The sequence below is a fragment of the Molossus molossus genome, unplaced genomic scaffold (assembly GCF_014108415.1).
Source record: "Molossus molossus isolate mMolMol1 unplaced genomic scaffold, mMolMol1.p scaffold_m16_p_12, whole genome shotgun sequence".
NCBI classification, from domain to species: domain Eukaryota; kingdom Metazoa; phylum Chordata; class Mammalia; order Chiroptera; family Molossidae; genus Molossus; species Molossus molossus.
Genome location: NW_023425347.1, coordinates 57,072,904 through 57,091,876, shown reverse-complemented (window position 1 = coordinate 57,091,876; position 18,973 = coordinate 57,072,904). Strand labels below are relative to the sequence as shown.

The window sequence follows — 18,973 nt, the reverse complement described above, 5'->3', positions numbered from 1 at the left end:
ATATACATGTATGATCTATGTGGATCCTACATAAATATTTTGTTCCAAAAGAACACAAAATATAGAGTAAGTTTTACTTTTCAGAACCACAGGCAAACTGTCAAAATTGACTTTTTAGAGCCAGAACACCAAAATGCAAAATAATGTATTATTTAATATACCAATTACTTTCTCTTCGTTCTTCAATTTTTAACAACTCTCAGACAATATATTTCATTTTGTTCTTTTTGGGAGTACTATTAGTTTTTTTTTTTTCTGCTTTAAATATAAAGCTCAAATTGAGAGAAAATTCTGGTAGAGAAAGAAAAATAATTTTCTCCTTTATTGTTCACAGAACCGTGCCCTTCTCTCCACACTACTTTGCCAAAAGTGTTGTAATTTCACCACTGCCTCACGTGGTCAAATCTAAAGTCCTTTTCTCAGTCTGCATACCCTTTGATCTCCCTACTACTTACTAATAACAATATTCTTTGTTGTTAATCCTTATCAGAGGATATTTTTTCCATTGATTTTTAGAGAAAGTGGAAGAGAGAGCAAGTGAGAGAGAGAAAGAAACATCAATGTGAATTGATCAGTTGCCTCCCTCAAGGGAAAGACTGGGCCAGGATCAAACCTGCAATCCAGGTAAGTGTCCTTGACTGGGAATCAAACTCGTGACCATTTGGAGCACAGGCTGACACTGGCCAGGGCAACAATATTCTTTTTTCAAATTTGGCCTTCAATTTGCTTCTACAATATTATTACACTCTCTAACAATTATCCCTAACTTGAATCCATCTTTATAGTCCTATTCCCTCCTAGTAATTAGTATTGTGGTCCAATGTACAATCTTCAATCATCTCTTCTACTCTGACCTTCAGAAACTCAATCTACTCTCACAGACTCATTTATTTTCCATGAATAAAGATCCAAAATCTGCATATTATTTCCAGATCTCTTTCCAATTCCTCTTCTTATTGCCTACCTGCCATTTCTTCTTTTGATATCCTACAGTCTCCTCAAATTCAACATATCAAATTACAAATCCATCAACGCTTTATTGCCTCTGCTGGTCCTTCCTCCCTTATTACCCTATCCCATGCTCCTCCTTATTTCATTATACCCATTAATGGCACTACCATGCTTCCCAGTCACAGAAGCTTAAAACCCAAGAAACATCTCTGGCTTTTCACTTAACTTTGTAAACCATCTCTCCTGTATCATAGAGCAGTGAATCTGTTATAATCATCTTTTGAAAAGCCTCTTAATCAGATATGCTTTCTTCCCATTTCTACGGCCTAAAACCTACCAAAGACTGCCTAAACAAGAGTCTTAAAATTATCTAAACAATCTTCTCTCTCTCTCCCATTTTTTTTGGGGGGGAGGCAACCAAATTTTTGGTGGCCTTGTTTTGACAAGGCTGAAAAAAAAATTATCTAAACAGTCTCCTGCCTGGCTCCTAATTATATGTCTTTCTCCCCTAAGTCTTCCTAAAACAAATTTGTATTGGCTGTATACTAGTTCAACCTGTGTCACTCAAACTTATCTATTAAAAGAGTGGAACAACAGCCAGGCTGGTGTGACTCTGTGGACTGAGCATTGTCCCATGGACTGAGAGGTCCCAGTTCAATTCCTAGTCAGGGCACATGCCTGGGTTTTGGGCTCAATCCCTAGCAGGGGGCATGTAGGAGGCAGCCAATCAATATTTCTCTCTCTCCCTTCCTCTCTCTCTAAAAAATAAATTAAAAAAAAAAAAAAACATATCAAAAGAGTGTAGCAGCCCAGCCGGTATGGCTCAGTGGTTGAGTGTCGACCCATGCACCAAGATGCCACTGATTTGATTCCCGGTCAGGGCACATGCCCGGGTTGTGAGACAAATCCCTAGTGGGGGCATGCAGGAGGTGGCCAATTGATGTTCTCTCTCATCAATGTTTCTCTCTCTCTCTCTCTCTCCCCCCCTTCCTCTGTCACTAAAATTCAATAAAGAAAAAAATATATATTTAAAAAGAGTATCAACAAAAGATAATGAAAACATATCCTCATAGATTCTGCGGTTATAGGATAAAATGGCTTAATATAAGCACAGATTTCTTTTATAATCTTAATAGAATTTTATCTTAAATTTTAGAATCATATCTTAAAATTACATGTGAATTGTGTTTTTACTCCACAAATCTATCTTCATATAAAAATAGTTACTTCCTCCCCAAATCTCTAAAAAGTGGTGTTCCTGAAAGATATGTCATGTTTATCCTGTGGACTTGCATATACCATATAGCTATGCCCTCACAAAAAAATGTACCCCAATTAAAAGAGCATAACCCTATCGAAAGAAATTCAAATCTCTTCCCGGTACTGAGGGACTTTTATAATCTGACCCCTAATTACCTCTTGACCAACACAAACCCTCAGCTCTACTCAAAATTATCTACTTTTAAACATCCTCTACTACTTTCCTAATGTCATTCCACTTGTCTAGAATGCCTCCCTAGTCCTTTCTGTTTGGCTAGGTCCTATTTATACTTCAAGTTACAGATACTCTCACTTATCACTATCTAGTAAATGGAGACTCCTTCCCCTGAAACCTTGCAGCATTACTGCTTGTACCCCTCAACTGACATTTAGCAAACGAAGAAAAGACAAAAAAGTAAATCTGACAAACTTAATAATAAAAATTGTGAAAAGAAGTAATAAAAACACCAAGAGCAAAGACAAGCAATCTATTTGATTTCGGTAAATTACAGTAGTTCCCCTTTTTATCTGTGATCGTGTTTTCCACGGTTTCAGTTACCCATGCTCAACCATGGTCCAAAAACACTAAATTAAAAATTTCAGAAATAAACAATTCACAAGTTTTATACTGTGCACTGTCTTGAGTAGCAGGATGAAATCTCACATCATCCCACTTCATCCTGCCCCAGATGTGAATATCCCTGTGTGCAGCATCGCTGAGCTGTATATGCTACACATCCATTAGTCACTTAGTAGCTACCTAGGTGATCAGATGGACTGTAGTAGATTGCAGTGCTTATGTTCAAGTTACCCTTATTTTGCTTAATAATAGTCTCAAAGCACAAAAGTAGTGACTCAGGCAATTAGGATATGCCAAAGAGAAGCCTTAAAGTGCTTCCTTTAAGTGAAAGGTGCAAGTACTAGACTAATAAGGAAAGAAAAAATACCATATTCTGAGGTTGCTAAATCTACAGTAAGAACAAATCTTCTGGCCATGAAATTGTAAAGAAGAAAAAAGAAATGTTATGCTAGTTTTGCTGTCACATCTCAAACTGCCAAAGTTCTAGCCCCAGTGCATGATAAATGCTTAGATAAGAGGGAAAGGGCATTAAATTTATTGCTGGAAGACATATCATCATGGCTCAATGATACTTCTGATGTACTGTCAGAAGGTCAACAGTAGCCTAACACTATATCATAATGCCTATATCATTCTCGGCACGTCATCTCATCACATAGGCACTTGTATCATCTCATGTCATCACACGAAGGGTGATACAGCACACTAAGATATTTTGAGACAGACACAGATATCACATTCACATAACTTTTATTACAGTATATTTGTTATAAGTACTTTATTTTATTTTAGTTATTGTTGTTAATCTCTTACTGGACCTAATTTATCAATTAAACTTTATAATAAGTATGTATATATAGAAAAAAACATAATACAATATATAGCAAATCCTCGAATAACATCATTTCATTCAACATAGTTTTATTCTGAAGTCAGTGAAATGCTGCAGAAACTTAACTCTTTTTTCTTTATCTTTTTTTCATCCTCACCCGAGGACACTCCTTCCATACTCTGTTCAGATAGAGTGGGAGGGAGGGAGGGAGAGAGAGAGAGAGAGAGAAACATCGACGTGAAAGGGACACATCGAGCGGCTGCCACCCACACGACCCAACCAGGGCCGGGGACAAACTGCAACCGAGGCACGTGCCCGGGTGGGAATTGAACCCGGGTCTCCCTGGATGGCAGGCCGACGCCCCAACAGCTGAGCCAAACTAGCCGGGGCAAAACTTAACTCTTTTTATACCAATTAGACTATGGTAAAATAGCCTTATTTCACTTAAAGTTGTAAAACCTATCAATTAAGTGAGGATTTACCATACAGAGTTTGGCACTCCCAGGGGTTTCAGGCATCCTCTGGGGGTCTTGAAACTTATCCCCTACTAATAAGGAGAGACTACTATACTGCAAAATTTCTAAACCAAAATTTACTGTGAACCGATGTGAATTTTACTGAGAGCAAAGTACACAGGTTTCCTCTGTTAGGGTTACCTATTTTAGCCTAATCTGTTTACCCACTCTCTCTCATCCTAGAATCAGCATGTTTTCATGCCTGAATCTTTCTTCTTTAACTCACAAAAATCAATTAACTCATTCATTAATCAAAAATGTATTCATTAACCAGTATTTATTCAGTACCTACTACTTGCCTCCTTTATGAAACCTATTCCAAATATGTATTGCTAAATATTCCACCTTCTATTATAGGATAATCAAATGTCCTCGGTTTTTTCCCTATTGCTAACAACCACAAGCATTGCATTTATGCATGAACTACCAAGTGATCATCCAAAACAACATTTTGTTTGTTTGTTTTTTATCCTCACCCGAGGACATTTTTCCATTTTTTATTCAGATAGAGTGGGAGGGAGAGAGAGAGAGAGAGAGAAACATCGACGTGAAAGGGACACATCGAGTGGTTGCCACCTACACGACCCAACCAGGGCCGGGGACAAACTACAACCGAGGTACGTCTCCCTAGCGGGAACCAAACTGGGGTCTCTCTGGACCGCAGGCCGATGCTCTAACCGCTAAGCCAAACCAGCCAGGGCAAAACAACAGTTTTTGAAAGGACAACAGTTGGCCTTTTTATCAAAGTCAAAAGTGTTCTCATGGAAAATCAAAGGTCAAAATTACTCAATTAGTGTGAAATATGCAGTTCAAGGTTATGAAAGTAGGACTAACTATCTCCCACAATAATGAGCCTTTACAAAATGAGGTTTTAATGACCTTTTTAAAAATAGAAGATCAAGGATTCCATCTCAAACATAAAAACTACTTCTATAAATTCGTATCTGTAGGGGACTCTAAATTCCACCCTAGATCAGTGTATAGTTTCTAGTTTCTTATTCATTGAAGAACTATTTATTATGCGTTTTCTGTGTGCTAGCACACTATTCTAGATGCTGATGATAAAGTGGTAAACAAAATAGATATTCTAATGAGACAGACAAAAAATGATCACATAACTCCATATTATAATGGCCGATAACAATAAACACAAGGGTAAAGAGCTAAAGGAGGAAAGCAGTGGATCATTTTAGGTAGGGATGAGAGTATGCCTCTCCAGGAAGTGACCTTTAAGCAGATATATATCTGAAAAAGAAACCAAGCCATGCAAACGTCTGGGAAAAAACATGACAGGCAAAGAGAAGAACAAATAGAAAAGCCATAGGCAGAATTGAATTTTGTTTGTACAAGGATGAACCAAAAGGCCATTAAGGCTAAAATAAAATAAGCAAAGCAGATATTAATTAGATGGACAAGAAGTTAAAGAAAGGCAGAAGTCAGATATGTAGAGTCTTATAGACAATTATAAAAAAAATTTTATTTATTTTTTGCATATAATAGAAACCACTAGAGGGTTTTAGAGAGAGAAATAAATTATCCGATTTAAAACTTTTAAAAACTTCTCTGGCTGCAATGTTGAGAACTGAGTGAGGCATGGGTTGAAACAAGATGATCACATTAGGAAGGTACAGCAAAGTTCAAGATCAGCAGCTATGATAACCTCTGGCCCCACATGGCTCTTAAGTATTTGAAATGTGGCTGAATTGAGATGTGTTTTAAAAGTAAAATACACACTGGATTTTAAAGACTTTAATAGAAGAGAAAAAAAGTAAAATATTTCAATAATTTTTTCATTTATTAACATGTCAAAATAACATTTTAGGTATATTGAGCTAAACACATAATTAAAATTAATTTCACTTGTTTCTTTGTATTTTTAATGTTCAACTATAAAATTTTAAATTATAAATATGGTTCCCATTATATTTATATTTGACAGTGCTGATCTAGATGGTGACTTAGGCTTCAGTTTAAGGTGGAAGGCATAGAAAAACTGAAGTTGGGATACATTTTGAAAGTAGAGCCTACAAAACTTGTCATAGGAGTAAATGGAGGAGTAAGAAAAAAAAGAGAAATAATTTTGATTCCCAAAATGTTGGCCTCAGTAACTAGGAAATGGTGATGAAATATGCTAAGGTGGGGAAGTTTGGGTTAGAATCTCAGCATTCACAATGCAGGGAGAATCATTCATAAAAAGTATATGTAAATAGTATCCCTGGCATTATGTAGTGTTCAGCCTAAATAGCCTATTCAACAACCTCATGTCAAGTATTTTCTAGTATATATTCACCAAATACTGTTGATTGTTAGAAAACAGTGTAGGCAAATAATCTTGATTCATGTGTAATGCTAGATTCTACTAATAAGAGCATTTGAAAAAATATAGGAACTAGGAGTTCAAATATTTTAAACTAACAGCCCACAATTCAAGTGCTAGTTCCACCACACTCAAGAATACGTAACCTCTCGTCCAGCTGGTGTGGCTCACTAGTTGAGCATTGACCCATTCACCAAGAGGTTGCTGGTTCAATTCCCAGTCAGGGCACATGCCCGGGTTGTGGGCCTGATCCCCAGTGGGGGGCATGCAGGAGGTGGCCAATCGATGTTCTCTCTCATTGATGTTTTTATCTCTCTCTCTAAATTCAACAAAGAAAAAACTATTTAAAAAAAAAGAAAAGAATACTTAACCTCTCTATCCTTCAGTTTATTCACTTCTAAAATGAAGGTAACACATACGTCAAGTCACAATAATTAAATATGATAATGTATATATGATAATTAACATACTTAGCACATAGTAAAAGCTTCATACATTACAGCTAGTAATAAAATCATGTAAGAAATGGAATATGTAACAAAACTAAAAAGATTTTTAGAGAGTTTCATTCTAGTTCTACTGTAATATTAGAATATACAGTATCTTATTTCAAAATTCTCCCAAATTAAAATGCATTACCTGTAAGTAGTGTTTGGAACATAGACATCCCTGGCAGGAAACTCCAAAATTTCTCTGGTAGGTCTCACTCTACTGTCAGGGTAAAGCTTCACTTGAAGCAGCTCTGGGGTTAGGCAATAATGAGGATTTTCAGGTGCTGGAGAAATGTCTATCTTCAGCTGAGCTGCATATAAAAATAGATTATAAAAACAATGTAAACATAATACATAAAAACATCATGTTAAAATGTTTTTGAAAGAACTTAGATTCTATTTTTGCAAGAAGTCTGGGAAGACACCAAAATTACCATCATTTCAGACCTTTAAATTATTTCATTTTAGCAAGTCTCAAAGGTATAAATTACTGAGACAGACACGAATACATGTAAAATACTGAAAGAATGAATGAATGAATGAGAAGGAAGCAGCAAAAAAACACAAACAGAAATCTAACACAGGAATAAGCCAACATTTCAAAGGTTACATACTTAATTTAAACTTGATAGGCTTAAAAACAGTTTTACTCTGGAATGGTTTGTTCTGATCATAGTATGAATCAGTTTCTAAATTTTACCATTTCATGTACTCTTTTTGCCTCAAGAGAATAATTTTAAGCCATATTATTCATCGTTCTCATTTCAGTATTCAAATTATCAAAGGTGCTGAATCCTGCATCCAAACTGTTTGACCACACGAGAGTAAAATGAGAGACAGGCATTAAGCACAGAAAGACACAGGGGCCAGAGAAGTAAAAAGAGGAATATATAATTACAAATAAATATGATATATTTGTGATGATAACAGTTATAATCATTTCTACTCAAAATTATAAAATACCTGTAATTGGTCTTAGTCTCCGTAAAACAGAAGATGGCCTTCTCATATCAGCAAGGAATTTGTACAGATCTTCATCACTTAAACGGTCTCCTTCCTGATTTTAAAAACAAAGAAAAAATTATTCAATAATACAAAAATGGTAGATTAAAAATATTGCCTACCATTCTCCCTTCAATTTAGTCAAAATAAAAAGTAAAATTAAGCCCTGGCCGGTTTGGCTCAGCGGTTGGAGCATCGGCCTGCTGTCCAGAGAGACCCGGGTTCAGTTCCCGCTAAGGGCATGCACCTCGGTTGCAGTTTGTCCCCGGCCCTGGTTGGTCGTGCGGGTGGCAGCCACTCGATGTGTCCCTTCACATCGATGTTTCTCTCTCTTTCTCTCCCTCTCTCTCCCTCCCCCTCTATCTGAACAAAAAATGGAAAAATGTCCTCGAGTGAGGATTAAAAAAAAAAAAAAAAAAGTAAAATTAATATAATCATGATTAAAAATCAATATGTTGACTTATTTCCTTTTATATGTTTTCAAATTTTATTAAAAGCTATGATACTGCTGTTGTAAATTTTACATATTTATTTATAGCCCATTATGTCTATAAGGTATTACAGGACGCTCTAAAATATAGAAAATCAATACAAATCAGAGATAGAGGAAAAGGATTAAAAATATATAGAGAGACATAAAACAGACATATAATTACAATCTTATAAATTTGTTACACTGAATTTATATTTGTCTTTTCAACTTTACAACACCAATTTTCTCAAATGCAAAAACACAGCATTGACTAAATTTAAAAAAGAAAAGAAGTAACAACAAAAACTTCTCTTGAACTCTGGTCAGTGTGGCTCAGTTGGTTAGGTGTGGCCCTGTGCACAGAAAGGTTGCTGGTTCAATTCTGGGTCAGGGCACATGACCAAGTTGTGGGCTCAATCCCCCGTAGGGGCCTGCAGGAGGCCACCAACTGATGTTTTGCTCTCACATTAATATTTCTCTTTCCTTCTCCCGTTCTCTCTAAAAATTAATTTAAAATTTTTAATAGAAAATTTTCAATTTAAGGTAATTTTTTGCCAATTAAAATAGGTAGGGATTGATTTTATTCTTTAATTAAAGAGTTAGTCTTAAGATTTTATTAACCCAAACCTCCTGCACTTGATCTATTGGTGCTTTTAATGCATAGTTCATTTATTACCTTTTTATCTTAAATATATTTAAAGCTACTTTATTACTGTGAGCTCAATCTTAGCAATATCCCATTTGCTCACAACTTTATTCTGAACAGGGTACAGAATTGATCATCTTTTATCCCACTATCTAAAAAAGTGATTTTTTAATTTCTAAGAGGTTGGAGATTTTCGTTAATAATTTTATAAAGAGTTTTTAGTTTTATTGAGTTGTGGTTAGTAAATTTGACTTTATGAAGATTTTTTCAGTGATCTAACATACAATTAATTATTGTAAATGTTTTATCAGTTGTCTAAACAGTATGTTCTCTCCTTTTGAATAGAGAATATATATCTTAAACGGTCCTTATTTATATTACATTAAGATTATCTCTAGATTCAATTATTTCTAATTAACCTATTAAAGTGATTATATTACTGATCTCCATTCTTTTTTTTATAGTATGTTTTTATTGATTTTTTTAGAGAGAGAGGAAGGGAGAGTGAGATAGAAACATCGATGTGAGAGACACATCTATCAGCTGCCTCCTGCACACCCCCCGACTGGAGATCGAGCCCACAACCTAAACATGTGCCCTGACCGGGAATCGAACTGGGACCTCTCAATCCATGGGACAATGCTCAATCAATCCACTGAGCCACACTGGTCAGGCTGTTTCCATATCTTTTGTTAGAGAGGACACTAATTCCCTCCCTAGGCCTGGCCATGTGACTTGCTTTGGCCAATAAGCAAAGGTGATGCAGAAACTTGAAAAACATTTACACAAAGTGAGCTGGGCCTCCCTCTTGAACTTCTGCCACTGCTATGAGAACAAGACCAACCTAGCCTACTAGATGATAGAGTACAACCTCAGAAACATGAAACAGATCTGAGTCATTTCCGCCTTCCCAATAGAAGTTGTCTAGATAAGCTGACCCCAGTCAACTTCCAAACATGTGAATGAACCTCACTGACAACCTCTTCTCTGCACTGCATATTTTCTGCTGTGTACTCCTAAAGCAATAGATAACTTACACATATTTTAATAAATAGAAAAAATGCCCTTAAAACTAATGTGTGAATTTTATTTTATTTTTAAACCTCCATGTATTTCTAATAATTTTAGCTTGTCACATTTAAAATCTGTACATAAATACTGATGCCCATATCCCAATCATGAATAGTAATTGCTCATCAATTTATATAAAAAAATTGCTTTCTATATCTTTTTTAGAAGAAATTTGTGCCCTAAATTCTACTTTATTAATATCTGCTTAATCTCTGCTTTTTACTTAATTTGCATTTGTCTGACATATAATATTCTAGCTATTTAAAAAATACTTATAAAATTGTACATACTAATAGTTAAAAAAATTACAGAGCTCTACAAAGTCAAGTGTTAATGATTTCCATTGCTCTGTGTCTCCAGCAATCGATTTTTAAATTTTCACAATTACTTGGTGCTATTTTCCAGTTACTGGTCTCTAGTACATGGTGAGTGCTCAAAAAGTGTTTGCTGGATAAACACATAGGTGGTACAATGATGCTCAGTACATGATAAATGCTCAAAAAAAAAAAATACATTTGAATAAATAGGTAGATAGGTGGATGGATAAACTTATTGATTTGAGTTAACAATCCCAGTTCAATGATAAAGCAGCTGAAGAAATTAAAGAAGAGCGCTGGAAATATTGACAGAACTGATGTAGCAGCTGAAGTACAAAAAGAAAAATGTCATAGCTACAAGATTGTGTCATTGTATCGGGGAAATCTACTGCTCTACTGTTCCACAGCTGTACTTGGCTATCACCTCATTCAAGTAACATTGAGGCCTTTTCTAGACTCTTTCTTGTACCACAATTCATAATAAAAAGACCCTTACCACCCTGGACACTTCTTACCTGCTTAATTTTCCATTTGAGTATCTCCCAGCAGCTGCCTATGAATGCTATTGCTAGGTAACTGTGAAAGGGCTTCAAGCACATAGAACACCCTGCCCTAAAATCTAGCTCTCAAGTTACAAGGTGTCAGTAGGCCAGGATTTCCTCCTTTTATTTAGAATAACATCGCAAAAAGAGGAATTTTGAGAGAGTACTGAGCATTTTCCTTTAATCTGCTCTAAAACACATGCATGGCACTTCTCTGATTTGTCACGCTAATACAAATTTTCTTTCATTCCTAAATGGTTCTGGTCATCTGCATACTCAAGACAAAGGCTTTCAAAATGTTCTGATCTTGGTTCGCAGTATAAAATTTATTTTACATCTAAATCCAGTATGCGCATACACTAAAAAAAAAGGAGGGGGAATAAAGCTCATTGAAGCAGTATTATATTTCTATTCTACTAGGGTTTTGTTTTGTTTGTTTTTTAAGCTGAGTGCTATATACTAAATTTGTATTACCATTAATGGATCATGACCAGTATTTGAAAAATACTGACTTGGTTGATGATTTGAAGTATAGGGAATGTTCTTGCAAAGAATAAAATATGTTTAAGAACTTCTTGGACTTACAAATTCATCTATAAAAATACAATGGTATTTTAGTACAGAGATGCACCACTATGAACTGAAAGTTCTATTCCATGTACCATGGATTTGACAGGGTAGGTGAAAATAAAATCTTGGGCCCTGGCCGGTTTGGCTCAGCAGTTAGAGCGGCAGCCAGAGAGACCTGGGTTCAGTTCCCGCTAAGGGCACGTACTTCGGTTGCAGTTCGTCCCTGGCCATGGTTGGGGTCTTGTGGGTGGCAACCAGTCGATGTGCCTCTCTCACATTGGTGTTTTTCTCTCTCTCTCTTCCTCCCTCTCTCCCTCTCGCTCTATCTGAAGATAAATGCAGAAGTGTCCTCGGGTGAGGATAAAGAAAGGAAAATAAAATCTTGGGTTGGGAGGATAGATATAAGCACATAATCACTCTAAAAAAACCCATAAACTATCAATATTTAAGAAAAGTTAAAATATTACAATTAAGAAATAGAACATAGCCCTGGCTGGTTTGGTTCAGTGGTCAGGGTGTTGGCCCATGGAGTTGGCCCATGGACCGAAGGGTCGCAGGTTCAATTCCCGGTCAAGAGCATGTACCTGGGTTGCAGGTTCAATCCTTGGCCCCAGTCAGGGCTACGTAGGAGGCAACCAATTGATGTATCTCTCACTTTCTCTCTCTCCCCCTCCCTCCCTTGATTCTATCTAAAAAAAAAAAAAAAATCAATGGTAAAATATCCTTGAGTGAGGATTAACAAAAAAAGTAAGAAACAGAATATAGATATGGAGGATTGATTCTGATACATTACCAGTCAATGTCAATATAATGATAAAACAACAGGTATATGACTTATATTTTTATTTTTATACTTTTATTCTTTTTATTTTTATTCTTAAAGTTTTTTAATTCTTAAAATCACAATCAACTATTATATGTACATGTACTACATGTGCATACACAATCACAATTTTTCTGAAACCAAAAGAAATTTACAAATAGCCCCCTAGAATTCCTACATGACAGAACAATACCTGCTTAAAAAAATTTGTCACTGTTAGCGTAGCAGGTCGAAAGCTGGTCAAGTTACAAGCATCATCTCCACTTGTTGTTCTTTCAAGTGATCGTCTGCCAACAATACTAGAATTCCTCCTCTCTGACCATGACCCTTTTCGTTCTACCAAGAAAAAAAAGTAAAATATTCATTTTTATAATATTTAAATTTTATTTTAAAGCAGCTTTCCAAACAGGGGAAAAAATCTACTGAGGTTGAAAATTAACCACTTAAGTATACTGATTATAGTAGAAGAATTTAAGAATTTCGCTTCTGGGGAAATCGGTAAGGAAACGTTACATCCAAATCTTCTGATTCCCTTTTAAAATTCTCCATTGTACAGAAGAGCCTTTACGCACAAAGATCATGCATATGACCAAAGATGAACTATGAAGAATAGCTATGAGGAACAAAAAATTTTAGTCACTATATAATATATAGTATATATGGTCCCTCAGTCTTAGCACTTGAATTTGAAACAGAATTTTAAGATAACTTTCATTCCAAGTTTTTGCAAGATAATCCTATTATTCAAACCCAATAGAACTATGTTGAAGACTTAAACAAAATTATAAACAAACTAGACCTAATAGACATCTATGATATACTCCACTAAGCAAAGGGCAGAAAACGCATTCATCTCAAGCACACATAGGACATTTTCCAAGACAGATTAAATATAGGCATACCTTGTTTTATTGCATTCTGTTTTATTGCCCTCTGCAGATATTGCATTTTTCATATATTGAAGATTTGTGTCAACCCTGTGTTAAGCAGATCTATTGGTGCCAATTTTCCAACAGTATTTGCTCAACTTGTCTCTGTGTTACATTTTGGTAATTCACACAATATTTCATTTTTTCATTGTTATTATATGGTAATCTGTGATCAGTGATCTCTGATATTAGTATTGTAATTGTTTTGGGGCACCACAAACTGTGCCCATATAAGATGGCAAAGTTAATAAATGATGTGTGCGTTCTGAATGCACTACCAATGGGTCATTCCCCTATCTCTCTCCATCTCCTTGGGTCTCCAGATTCCCTGGAGATAATGAAATTGGCCAAATAATAACCCTACAATGGCCCCTAAGTGTTCAAGTGAAAGAAAGAGTTACATGTTTCTCACTTTAAACCAAAAGCTAGAAATGATTAAGCTTAGTGAAGAAGGAATGTCAAAAGCCAAGATATGCTGAAAGCAAAGGCCTCTTGCACCAAACTGTTGGCCAAGTTGTAAATGCAAAGGAAAGTTCTTGAAAGAAAGTAAAAGTGCTACTCCAGTGAACACAAAAGTAAGCAAAACAGCCTTATTGTTGATATAGAGAATGTTTCAGTGATCTGGATAGATTGAACCAGTCACAACATGCCCTTCAGCCAAAGCCAAATCACAGCAAGACTCTCTTTTCAATTCTATAAAGGCTGAGAGATGAGGAAGTTGCAGATGAAAACTTTGAAGCTAGCAGAGGCTGGTTCGTAAGTTTTATGGAAAGAAGCCATTTTCATAATATAAAACTGCAAAGTGAAGCAGTTAAGTGCTGATGTAAAAGCTGCAGCAAGTTACCCAGAAGATCTAGCTAAGATAATGAAGGTGGCTACATTAAACAGATTTTCAGTGTAGACAAATTGCCTTATATTAGAAGAAGATGCTGTCTAGGACTTTTATAGCTAGAGAGGAAAAGTTAATGTTGGCCTCAAAGGTTCAAAAGCTGACTCTCTTGTTAGGAGCTAATGCAGCTGGTGTGACTTTACATTGAAGCCAGGGCTCACTTACCATTCCAAAAATTCTAGGGCCCTTAAAAATTATGCTAAATATCTTCTGTCTATATTATATAAATGGAACAACAGAGTCTGGATGATAGTACATCTGTCTACAACATAATTTACTATTTTAAGACCCCTGTTAAGACTTACCTTAGAAGAAAAGATTCCTTTCAAAATATTACTGCTCACTGACAATGCACCTGGTCACCCAATAGCTCTAATGCAGATGTACAACAACATTAATGTTGTTTTCATGCCTGCTAACACTACATCCATTCTGCAGCCCATGGATCAAGGAGTATTTTCAACTTTCAAGTCTTATTATTTAAAAAATACATTTTGCAAGGATATAGCTGCCATAGTTAGAGATACCTCTGAGGATCTTGGCAAGTAAGTTGAAAACTTTCTGGAAACGATCCACCATTCTATATGTTATTAAGAACACTACTGCTTCATGAGAAGAGGTCAAAATATCAACATTAACAGGAGTTTGGAAGAGGGTGATTGCAGCCCTCACTGATGACTTTGACTGGTTGTAGATTTCAGTGGAAGAAGTAACTGCAGACATGGGGAACTAGAATTAGAACTGGAGCCTGAAAAAGTGGCTGAATTGCTGTAATCCCATGATAACACTTAGATGAGGAGTTGTTTCTTATGGATGAGCAAAGAGAGTAGTTTCTTGAGATAGAATCTACCCCTGATGATGACAATGTGAAGACTGTTTAAACAATAAGGGATTTAGAATATTACATAAATTTAGATGATAAAGCAGCAGCAGGGTTTAAGAGAGCTAACTCCAATTTTGAAAGAAGTTCTACTATAGGTAAAATGCCATCAAACAGCATGGCACACTATAGAGAAATCATTTGTAAAAGAGTCAGCTGATGCGGCAAACTTCATTGCTGTCATATTTTTAGAAACTGCCACAGACACCCCAACCTTCAGTAACCACCACCCTGATCAGTCAGCAGCCATTAACATGAGGTATGACTCTCCACCAGCAAAAAGATTATGACTCACTGAAGGCTTAGCATTTTTGGTTAGCATTTTTTAGCAGAAAGTATTTTTAATTAATTTATGTACATTATTTTGTTATACATATTGCTATTTCACACTTAAAAGACTACAGTATAGTTTAAACGTAACTTTTATATGCATGGGAAACCAAATAATTTGTATGGCTCACTGTTCTGAGATATTTGCTTTACTGCAGTAGTCTGGAACAGAATCTGAAATATCACCAAGGTATGCCTGTACCAGCCATAAAACAAAATACAATAAATTCAAATAGACTAAAATCATATAAAATATGTTTTCTAAGAACAGCACAATTAAACTATAAATCAGTAACAACAGAAAATTTGGGAAATGAATAAACATGTAGAAATTAAACAGCATACTCTTAAATAACCAATGGGTCAAAGAGAAAATAACAAGGAAAATTAGAAAATACTTAAGATGTGTAAAAATAAAAACAAAACATCCCAAGACATATAGAATATCACTAAAGCAATGCTCAGAGGGAAATTTATAGCTATGAAAGCCTATTTTATTTTATTTTTTTAATTTAATCCTCACCCAAGGACTTTTTTTTCCAGTTTTGTTCAGATAAAGTGGGAAGGAGAGAGAGAGGATGAGAGAGAGAGAGAGAGAGAGAAACATCGATATGAAAGGGACACATCGAATGGCTACCTCCTGCATGACCCCAACCAGGGCCAGGGACAAATTGCAACTGAGGCACATGCCCTTGGCCGGAATCAAACCCGCAACTCATTGGTCCGTGGGCCAATGCTCTAACTGCTGAGCCAAACTGGCCAGGGCTGAGAGCCTATTTTAAAAAGATCACAAATCTGTAACTTAACTTTACATCTTAAGAAACTAGAAAAATAAGAGATAACTAAACCCCAAAAAAGCATTAGAAAGAATGCCAAAAAAGTGGAAATAAAATGAAAACTAGAAAAAAAATCAATAAAATCAAAATCTGGTTTCTTCAAAAAGATAAAATTTTTAAAACTTTTGCTAAACTGATGAAGAGAAAAATAGAAAAGATTTAAATTACTAAAATCAGGAATAAAAGAGGGAACAACACTACAGACCTTGGAGAGAAAAAGAAATTTCAATACTATGAATACTTGTAGGTCAACAGTTAGGTAAAAATTAGATAATTTAGATGTGATGAACAAATTTTCAGGATGATACATAGTACTGCAAATGACTCAAGAGGAAAGAGAAAATATGAATAAAGCTAAATCAAGTAATGAGATCTAATTAGTAATGAAAAAATTAACCATAAAGAAAAGCCCAAGCGAGAAGGCTGCACTAGTGAATTCTTCTAAAGTCTCAAAGCAGAATTAATACCAATCCCTCACCAACTCTTCCAAAAACAGAAGAAGGAACAATTTACAACACATTCCATGAGGTCAGTATTACCCTGATACCAAAACCAAACAGAGACATCTCAAGAAAGAAAACTAGGAAACAGACTCTAACAACACACATAAAAAGATTGCATCCCATGACCAAGTCGGACTTCTCCCAGAAATGTAAGATTAGTGTAATATCCAAAAACCAATCAATTAATGCAATACACCATACTAAAAGAGTATAGGACAAAAAACATACAAATCATCTAAATAGAGTCAGAGAAAGCATCTGACAAAAGCCAACACCCTTTCATGTAAAAGCACTCACAAAGTTAGGAATATAGCCCTGGCCGGTTTGGCTCAATGGTTAGAGCATCAGCCCGTGGACCAATGAGTCGTAGGTTCGATTCTGGCCAAGGTTGTGGTTGGTACCCAGCCCTGGTCAGGTCGTTCAGGAGACAACCAGTAAATGTGGCTCTATCACATCGATGTTCCCTCTGTCTCTCTCTCTCTCTCCCTCTCTCCCAATCTGATGATAAACAGAAAAGTATCCTCAGGTGAGGAATAAAAAAAAAAGTTAGGAATATAATGGAACTTCTTCAACTGACTAAATTACACCTATGAAAAACCTACAGCAACATCATACTTAATGGTGAAAGAAAGACTGAATGCATTCCCTCTAAGATAAAAAACAAGACAAAGATATCCACTCTTGCCACTTCTACTTAATACTGTAAAGATTCAAATCAAGATAATTAGACAAGAAAAAGAAACAAAAGACATCTAAATTGGAAAAGAAAAAATAAACCTATTCTTATTTATAGATGATATAATCATGTACATATACAGAAAATCCTAAAGAATCCAGAAAAAAATAATCGAAATTAATAAACAAGTTCAAAAGGTTTCAAATTACAAAATTAATATTTAAGAGGCAACTGCATTTTTGTACCCTAAAAATAGACATTTTGAAAAATGAAATTAAGAAAACAATTCCATTTAAAGTAGTATCAGAAAACAATAAAATTCTTTTAACAAGAGAAGGGGCAAGACTTGTTACTGAATACTATAACACTTGAAAAAAAATTTAAGATCTAAATAAATGAGAAAACATTTCTTGTTCATAGACTGCAAAACTTAATATTATTAAGAGGGCTCCCCAACTGATCTACAGATTCAACACAATTCCAATCTAAATTCCAGCTGCCTTGTACAGAAATTGATAGCTAATCCTAAATTTCATATGAAAATATAAGAGACCCAAAATAATCAAAACAATCTTGAAAAGAATAAAAAATTGTTGGAGAACTTGCTTTTCCCAATTTCAAAACTTAATGCAATGCTAAAATTGACAGTATAGGAGTAGCACAAGTTAGCCATCTAATCAAGGGAATAGACTTGAGAGTGTAAAAATAAACTCATACATCTACATCTCATATATCTAACTGATTTTCAGCAAGAGTGCCAACACTATTCAACTGAGAAAAGAATAGTCTTTTCAACAAATGGTGTTGGAACAACTCGGTATCTTTATTAAAAGAATGTAGTTCGACCTTTACCTCCACCATTTACAAATATTACCTCAAAATGGATTACGCCTAAATGTCAGAAATGTCAGAGCTAGAACTGTAAAACTCTTAAACAAAACTATAGAAGTAAATCTTGATCTTGAGTTAGATAATGTTTTCTTAGATATGACACCAAAAGCACAACCAACAAAAGACAAAACAGATAAAATGTACTTCATCAAAATTTAAAACGTATGTGCTGCAAATAGTACCATCAAGAGGGTAAAACTAGAAGCAACAAGCTGGGAGAAAATCTTTGCAAATTCTTTCTTAGGTAAGGGATTTGTAGCCAGAATATAAAAAATTCATATAACTCAATGATAAGAATAAAAAAACCACTTAAGAAATGGGCATCAACTAAATAATAAGACCAAAAAAAGGCATTAAAAAATGGGCAAAGAAGCCCTGGCCGGTTTGGCTCAGCGGTTGGAGTGTCAGCCTGCAGACCAGAGAGTCCTGGGTTTGGTTCCCGCTAGGGGCATGTACCAAAGAATAAATAAATAAATAAATATCACTAAAATTTTTTAAAAATGGGTAAAGAATATGACTACATATATCTCTAAAGAAGATATACAAATAGCCAATGCATACAAAACAATACTCAACATTGTTAGATATCAGGAAAAGGCAAATCCAAACCATAAGACACCACTTCATCTGTAGCAGGATAGCTATAATCA

At 35.3% G+C, this 18,973-nt stretch overlaps 1 protein-coding gene across 8 annotated transcripts in view; it reads right to left on the bottom strand.

Annotated features, from left to right (window-relative positions):
- DOCK7 (dedicator of cytokinesis 7) overlaps positions 1 to 18,973 on the bottom strand; it is a 196,961-nt gene that overhangs the window by 125,653 nt on the left and 52,335 nt on the right. For all 8 annotated transcript variants that reach the window (XM_036255522.1, XM_036255524.1, XM_036255526.1 and 5 more), the window contains exons 12-14: positions 12,583 to 12,725; positions 7,910 to 8,003; positions 7,095 to 7,257 (exon numbers count right to left, since the gene is read on the bottom strand). In XM_036255522.1, coding sequence (XP_036111415.1) covers positions 7,095 to 7,257; positions 7,910 to 8,003; positions 12,583 to 12,725 — 400 coding nt within the window. The remainder of the gene's footprint in view (positions 1 to 7,094; positions 7,258 to 7,909; positions 8,004 to 12,582; positions 12,726 to 18,973) is intronic.